This window comes from Antrostomus carolinensis, unplaced genomic scaffold, assembly GCF_000700745.2.
Source record: "Antrostomus carolinensis isolate BGI_N321 unplaced genomic scaffold, ASM70074v2 scaffold22239, whole genome shotgun sequence".
In the NCBI taxonomy this organism is placed as follows: domain Eukaryota; kingdom Metazoa; phylum Chordata; class Aves; order Caprimulgiformes; family Caprimulgidae; genus Antrostomus; species Antrostomus carolinensis.
In genome coordinates this window covers 22,875-31,138 of record NW_010336754.1, presented here as the reverse complement: position 1 = coordinate 31,138, position 8,264 = coordinate 22,875, and the positions used below count along the sequence as shown (strand labels likewise).

Below are 8,264 nucleotides of genomic sequence, written 5' to 3'. Positions count from 1 at the left end.
CGCAGCCCCCATCACCTCCCCGGGGGAGCCGGGATGGACCAGAGGTGGGTCAGGGACTCCTCAGGCTGCGGATGGCTCGGCGGGCAGGGACAGGGCTCAGCACCGCGCAGGATCCAGCCCAGGCGTGTAGGGGCTGCAGGACGCTTGGTTGCTTCATCCGTGAGCCCCGGGACATCAGACTCTTTAAAAATTAACTTATTGCAGAGTTTTCCCTCCCCCCCCGGGGCCTGGCTGTGCCCATGTTGTGTTTATCTCCTTCCTGGCACCTCCGGACCCTGCGGCGGCAGCTCAGCGGGAGCCTGTGGGGACACTTCCTGGTGTCACAATCCCAGAGGCCGGAAAATTCCCTGGGCTTCATTCCTGGGCTTCATTTCAGTCCAGCGCATCAGGCAGCGAGGACGGGGTGAGAGGGGATGGGGAAAGGTCTCATCTTGCTTTTCCATGGATGAAACTGTTCAGAAGCCACTGAAATGCCCTTTCCCCCTCAGAGGGGAGCCCGTGGGGTGCACGCAGGGGGGATGTGGAAGGGCTCAGCCCCACAGAGACACGAGACATTAAAGATGAACGTTGGCCCAGCGCTGTCTCCCGTTGTTTTTCTGCCTGCCCGAGGCTGGGGGAGGTTTGCACAGAGAACAAGGCTCCACCTGTGCTCTCAGACCAGGTGGGACAACATGGCCCAGGCATGGGGAGGGGTCCTCAGGCACATCCCCCCCTCCCCAGTACCCACCCCCTGCCCACAACCAGCACCCAGAGAAGCAGGTTCAGCCCCTTCACCGCCCCCACGATGGCATCTGCCCCCTGCTCAGTCACAGAATCACAGGGTGGTTGGGGTTGGAAGTGACCTCTGGAGATCATCCTGTCCAACCTCCCCCCAGTCCATCATCCCAGAGCCTGTTGTCCCCCCGGGAGCCCAGAGCTTCCTCACACCCCCCTTTCCTGCACCCAAGGCAGGTGGGCACAGAGGACAAACACGGTTTATTGAACCAGAAAAACACTGGGAGCTACAGGCTGAGGTGGAGGAAGGTGCCAGGTGGGGAGTGACCTCTGGAGATCATCCTGTCCAACCTCCCCCCAGTCCATCATCCCAGAGCCTGTTGTCCCCCCGGGAGCCCAGAGCTTCCTCACACCCCCCTTTCCTGCACCCAAGGCAGGTGGGCACAGAGGACAAACACGGTTTATTGAACCAGAAAAACACTGGGAGCTACAGGCGGAGGTGGAGGAAGGTGCCAGGTGGGGATGGGGCTGTGGTACCCCCTGTGCCTCCTTTTAGAGGGACAAGTTTCAAATCTCACCTCCTGCCCCCCCAATCCGTGCCCAGAGCAGAGCTGCCATCAGCTGGGACAGCTCCTGCCTTCCCAGAGCCAGCTGAGGAGAGACCAGGCTGCTGCAAAACACACCAGACATGAAGCTGGTGGAGGAACCAGCCACTGATTCCTGCTTAAGTCACAACTAACGCTGGCACTTCAACTTCTCACACCAACACCCTGCGAGGTGAGAGCCGGGGAGCCACAGTCACAGCACAAAGGGACCTTTGCTCCTTTCCCAGGAGAGGAGTTTAACAGCTCCCAGGAGTTTCTAAATCAAATTATTCCTGATTTGAGTCAAAGTTAAAGTCAGTTTACAAGTGCACAGAAATGGATCAAGGCTGACTAAAGTAAAACCCCTGCAATGAAAAAAAAAAACAACCAAAAAACCAGGTTTAATTGCACTTTATTTTTCAAAAAGTGAAATGCAAACCCCTCCAGTCGTTTGTCTAATGGGAAACGAGTGGAATTTGTTAGTATTGGCCCTGAGCTCCACTGGGACCCTGGCACAGGTCAGGGCAGAAAATGTGGAGCCCTAGAAAATGTGGGGTTTACAGCATTTTTATTGATTTGGTGCTTTGACTCTGGAAAGCCCAGCCGAGTTCACCCTGGGAGACAAGAGTTTGCAGGGCAGCAGCTCAGTTATGGCCCAGGCTTTGGTCTCACCCCCAATTTCAGCTGCATTTGGCAATTTGCTGCCTGTCAGGCTGCTACACCCCAACCAGGAACACCCAGCGCTCTCCCCCCTGCCAAGAAACTGCATTTAAGAGGACACAGATCAACTTCAGTGCAGAAAGATGGAAGAGGCAGGTGTAGAAACTAAACTAGGGGGGAATTATTTGAAGCATTTCCATTTTATTAAGCGAAAGGGGGTTTATTGGTTTTGAAGAGACTAAGAACTGCTCCTACTTTTAAACTGTGTTAGTGCCGGTAAGTGCAGAAGTAAAAGTGCTGTGAGAAATCCAACGCCTGTGCCCAGCTCTGTCCTCACTTGGTCCACTCAAGCTGAAGAGTTCCACCCCAAACAAACCTCTGGTTGCCTGGCAGAGCCCAGGGGAGGTTTATGTCCCACCAGCACCAGGTTCTAACTCGTGCTACAGTCATCACACTTTGAATAGCAGCAGAGAAAGAGGCACAGGCGATGGGCTCAGGTGCCTGTGCTGACTCTGGACAAGGGGCAGGTTATTGTATTGCTGCTTTCACTGCCAGTCAAACATAAAACAGAAACTACCCCAAATTTGAGCTCTGCAGACAGAGGAGAGGAGTTGGCTGCGCACTGAAGCATTTTTGTGAGGTCTCCATGCTCCTCAGGCTCCTTCATAAAGCACAGCTGGGGAGTTGGCTCCTCACAACAGCAATTACTCGATGCTACATCAGTGCTTGATGCACAGGGTCTAACAGAGCCCTGACTTCCAGTACCACCCAGGGGTGCCCCTGCTCAGCGGGGCTGGGGGCGTCACCGAGCACCACACGAGCTGCTGGCTCACAGGAAACACCTGCCTGGGGTCTCACAGCTGAAGCTCCCGCTGCACATCGCTAATTCCTGGTGATAAACCAGTGCAGAGTCCCTGGGAACCAAGAGGAATCTCCCAAGGAGATCTTCACTGGGGAAGGAGGAGAGATTTTAGTCTTTTTTTTTCTTAAAAAGCAGTTACCCACTGCAGGCTCCTGCCAGACTCGTTCTTCTGAAGCACTTTACAAAGTTCATATTTGCATAAAGTTTCAGCTGAAGGAATCCAGGGCTCACAGAAGTCAGACAGCAACACCAAGGTGCAGTGAGACCAGCTGTGGTTCCTTCAGCTCATCCCCAACCTCTGTGTGTGTTTGTCAGGTCAGAGCGATGGGGCTGAGTGCCCGTGAGTGCAAAAAGAGCCGCTCGCTCTCGGGACCCCTCACAGGCTGCAGCACGAGGGGCTGGGAAGCTCCTGGGTGTTCACAACCGTCCCACGTACGCAGCGTGGCAAGTGCCAAGTGCACAGGAAAGAGGCCGTGCCCAGAGGAGAGGGCTCACAGGCTCAGCAGCCAGCTCTTCATCCCAGCCAGTCCAGATCATCATCATCGTCATCACCAAAGAGGGGAGCTGGAGGGGGACGCCCCTTCATGCTCTAGAAGCCAAACCAGAGGGAAACTTGTCAGTCTGAACAGCTTCCCAGGATTGGAACCCTCCCAGGAACAGTTCTGGCTCTGAAATCTCCATCAGCTTTAGGGAGATGGTATCAAGAAGTCTCACTACTGATGTTTCTGTACTTTGTTTTTTTGTACTTTTCATATAATGGCTTAATATTCCAGGAGAGATGCTTACAGGTTAAAGGGGACAGGAGAGAGGCAGGACACTCAAACCCTCCCATCAACCTGGCAGGTCTCTCTACCTTCATGCCAGCAGGAGTCTGGCATCACTATGGCAGCCCAGGCAACCCCTGGAGCTCAGCCAGAAACAAACCCCAGCACTCTGGGTTTGTACAGAGACCACAGGGGAAGCTCTGAGCTCAGCCAGCAGGAGTCAGGCACCCCCAAAGCCACAGGAAAGGCTTCCCAGAGAAGCTACAGGTTAGTAGGAGTGGAAAGACAGAAACACCTACCACTTCCTCCTCATCCTCCTCTTCAGAGGGAACTTGGGGCTTCGGTGGTTTCTGAGATGCTGTTTCAAAGAAGTTGTCATCCTCAAAGAGGCTACAAAAAGATAAAGAATTAACAGTTCTCTTTCAGATGATGGGATCTTGGTTTTTACAAGTTCTTTTAAAGAATGATTGAAAACTTTTGTCACCAAGGTGAGCATTTAAGGTACGTACTAAAGGCACCAGTGCAGAACCTTTCAGCAAGGAGACCTGGCAGCCACCAACCCCAGAGCCAGGGAAGCTGCACTCAGCTGGGAACTGCTCCCCAGGGCTGATGGCACCGCTGCCTCCACCCAGACACAAGCCTGTTCTGCTGCTGCCCTCCCAGCAGAGCGTGCCCTGGACAGCCCAGTCTCTGCCAGCTCCTGGCTCCTGCTCTCCAGGGCTCCACTGTGATGGTTTCAGCCCTACCACAGACACTGCCCGGCAGCAGCTGCTGGGTGTGCTGCTGCACCAGTCTGAGCTGAGCATCCCGGAGCTTTCCATCACTGTGGCTCCCCCAGCAGCCACACCTTACCTGGAATCTTTTTCCCTGGGGCTGGAGCCCACTTCCTGCTGTCCTGGGGTTTCTCTGATGAGAGCTGAGCTCTGCTCTGCTGTGCTGGATGCTGAACCAGGTTCCTTCTCAGAGGTAGCTCCATCTGATGGGTCTGTGCAGTTCCCTCCCTCACCATTTAAGGGAGGGGGTTCTAAACCTCCAACAGGTTCCTCTGCCTCCTGCTCCACAGCTGGCTTTTCTGGAGGCACCACCACATCCACTCCTCCTGGCTTGGCTTCTGAAACAGAAGATTCTGCAACTTCTGCCTGCAGAGAGACTCTGGAGGGACTGTGTTCAGTCTCAGCTTTCCTGATGGGACTGATCTCCTGCCTGTGCTCAGCTGGGACAAAGTCCTCATCCACCTCAGGAACAGGCTGTCCTGCCAGCACTGGCCCCTTATCAGGATCCAGGCAGGATTCAGCTCTGGAAGAGAGATGTTCCTCCTGGACCTTCTCATCTTCTGACACCCCACTGCTCTGGGTTGCCTCTTCCTCAGGAGTTTGGGGCTGGGCAGACAGAGGAGCAGACTCAGACACCACGGAGCCTGTGGTCACTTCCCCAGGAGCAGCTGGGAACGCAGCGCTCTGTGCTGGGCTCTGCTGTGTGGGTTCTTCATCATCTTCCTTTGCTCCCAGTGGTCCCTCCTGTTTCACTGCTCCTGTTCCAAGTTCCTCCTTTTTACTGTCGTGATCTGGTCTCTCCTGCTGCCTGTTGAGTAGCTGCAGTGTCACAGTCTAAAAAATTGAGTAGAGAGAACACAGGTTACACCCTGAACATAAACCATCACAGCTCCCTGTATCATCTTCTACTACCGGGCTGCTTTGCCACCCACAGCAAATTTCTGCTTCACAGTTATGTCAGAAATCTGTGTTTTTAGCCCAAGATTTGTTCTCTCACACTGATCACCTTTTATCTCTTATTGCTGCTGTACCTTAATAGTGTTCATGACAACACCCAGAACTGTCCTGCCACTGTATGTCTCTTCCAGCTCAAATTCACCCCGAAGAGACTGGAACACACCATTCATGATCTTCTTTACCTGGAAAAGAGCAAGACAGGAAACAAAGATACAGGTCATTAAACATGGGAAGCACTGGTCTCAAGATGAGATACTTCTCCAGGTGAAAAAAAACCCCCAATAAACCCAAAGCCATATGATTTTCAAATAATCCACTTTTCAAATCAGAAACTCCATAACAAAGCAGAACACATCATACTATTTTAATTCAGAACCATTATCTCTGCACCAAACCCATCCCTCCAAAACTGAGGCAGGTTGCACAAACCCAAAGCAGACTACACTTACTACTTCTTATTCTTTCAATCTATAAATCGAAACTTCAAATCTTAAGTTTTAACCTAAAAATCAAGCAATAAAGTCAGCAGCAGGAAGATCACATCCTTTCTTCCTCTATAGAGCCTCCTACTAGAAACACCGTGCTTCTATGGAGAAAATAATGTTTCTCCTTCTTATCTCTGCTCAAAGAGAAATAATTCAAGGCAAATAGAACAGGAGGAGAAATACTGGAGAGTCAAGCTCACTTCTTCTGTGAAGTCTGCAGGTGAAGATCTGTCCTGACCCTTCTCCAGGTCTCGGATGCATCCTTCGTAGCGAGCCCTCAGCACCACGATATCAGACTGCAAGGCTGAATACTGCCAAAGGGAAACCAAAAGTGAGAGAACATCTCCACAGACACCACCACAATGAACCTTGAGATGGATGGGTTATCTGTGAACAGTTTGTTCCTGAGGGGTAAATTGCCCAGTGCAGTTTTAAACAGGGTTTTGACAGAGAGTTGCAAAAGACTTGGCTGAAAGTAACAGCATCAAAATAAAGATATTCAACCAAGCCAAAACCTTGGAGATCCACACCCATTAGCCCTTCAAGGTCAAGTAACACCAAGAATGGCCATGGTGTTACTGAGATCCCAGTGAAACAAGGGCTGGATCTCATCAGTGGACCTGTTCTGGTTTGTTGGGAGCAACATGAAGTTATTCCTTCCCTCTCATATCCTGGATCATGAGTTATTCTTGATAACTTGAGTTAGTTCTTGTTATTCTGGACATGGGTGGCCTGAGGCTGCTGATTAGTGCACTCCAGTTCATATCCTGTTATTCACAGGATCCCAGAGTGGTTTGGGTTGGAAGGGACCTTAAAGCTCATCCAGTCCCAACTCCCCTGCCAGCAGCAGGGACACCTTCCACTAGACCAGGTTGCTCAAAGCCTCATCCAGCCTGGCCTTGAACACTTCCAGGGAGGAGCAGCCACAGCTTCTCTGGCCAACCTGTTCCAGTGTCTGACCACCCTCACAGTGAAGAACTTCTTCCTAATATCTCATCTAAACCTCCCCTCTTTCAGGTTAAACCCATTTCCCCTTGTTTTGTCATTAACTGCCCTTATGAAAAGTCCTTCCCCAGCTTTCTTGTAGCCCCTTCAGGTACTGGGAGGCCACTAGAAGATCTCCCCGGAGATCTTATTCCCTTTACCTTCTCTTTGATTGGCTCCAGTTGCTCCAAACGTTGCTGAAACTCAGACAATTTGTGCTCCTCTGCTTTTTTCAAGTTTTTTAGAGCTGCAAGCTGAAAGACAAGAACTAGAGCCCATCAGTTTACAGCCCCTTTCAGCGTCACCCACATCAAGACTGTTTCTGTTCAAAATCAGTTGACTCAGAACAGTGCAGAGAAGCAGAAGAGGTTGTAGCTGTTGCTTTAGTCTGAGACTGACATCACCTTGGCTCTCCCTCCTTCAGAGCTGCAGTAGCAAGTTCACTAACCCACCAACCCAACGCGAGAGATGCAAGTACAGACACACCCTGTGACCAACAACAAATTCCTTAACAGTCAAGAAATTAAAAGCTGAGATCCAATCAAGAAGGAGAGGACTGTTGGTTACAGTTACTGGTTATCTGGTATTACATTTCAGCAATAAAAACCAGCCCTTTACCTTCTCTTCCAGCTGGGACACTTGCTGCTGCAGGGCATCTCTCTGCTCACACACCTCCTGGTACTGTCTTACATGCTGCTCCTTGGCCGAGGCCAGAGTACGTTCACATTTGGCTTCCCACTGGGATTCCAGCTCTGCCTGGATGAGTGACAGCTGCCCATCGTGTAAGAGAGATCATTAGGAACACACACACACAATCTGTATTTGCACAAGAAGTGGCTGAAAGCTTGGGGCTGGACAACATCTCCTGTCCTAGCCTGCAATACCTACACGCAGACAGCAGCCCTGTAGCTGTCACCAGCTCCTGCCCACGCCACTCAGTTCAATTCCAGCCACAGTCCCTCAGCCTGGCCTGAAAGTCTGGCTCAGATTTCACATCTCTTGGCATATTTCTAAGCAGTCTTTGACTCACCAGCAGTTCTGTGTTCTTCTCTCTACTATGAACTCAATTTGGTGCTTCTCCCTTCCTCAATCTGACACTCTAACAGTGTCTAAATCTGATGCTGCACCACCACGTCAGCGGCCTGTGACTCAAGACAGAGAACACCTGGGATCTTTCAGCCTTCCTGCTTACTCAAATCATGCACTTCCTTAGAGAGACATCAGTGCAAATCCCAAAGGCAGAAGCAGGGCCAAGAAACACCAGCAAAGATACTTTAGATAAAGACAACAAAGTGAACCCTGTGTTAAAAGTTAACCCCTAAAATCAAGCAGATAATGTTTTTCATTGTTCCACTACCTGAGGATTTTCACAACTATTTCCTACCTGTAGGTTCCTACAAGACTTCCAGACACTTGTTGGAGAAGTTCCCATGACTCCTCACCTGCTCTGCTGCTGCCTGGTCAGTTGAAGTCCGTGCCTT

At 51.2% G+C, this 8,264-nt stretch overlaps 1 protein-coding gene across 1 annotated transcript in view; it reads right to left on the bottom strand.

Annotated features, from left to right (window-relative positions):
- Positions 1-3,334: 3,334 nt before the first annotated feature.
- Positions 3,335-8,264, bottom strand: part of FKBP15 (FKBP prolyl isomerase family member 15) — a gene marked incomplete at its 5' end in the record, with an annotated part of 26,545 nt that continues 21,615 nt past the window's right edge. Inside the window, 8 exon segments of the mRNA XM_029086732.1 lie at positions 3,335-3,409; positions 3,884-3,974; positions 4,437-5,191; positions 5,389-5,496; positions 6,000-6,110; positions 6,945-7,037; positions 7,402-7,554; positions 8,226-8,264. The exon segment at positions 8,226-8,264 is cut by the window's right edge and continues 32 nt beyond it. Of these exon segments, the coding sequence (XP_028942565.1) occupies positions 3,335-3,409; positions 3,884-3,974; positions 4,437-5,191; positions 5,389-5,496; positions 6,000-6,110; positions 6,945-7,037; positions 7,402-7,554; positions 8,226-8,264 (1,425 nt within the window).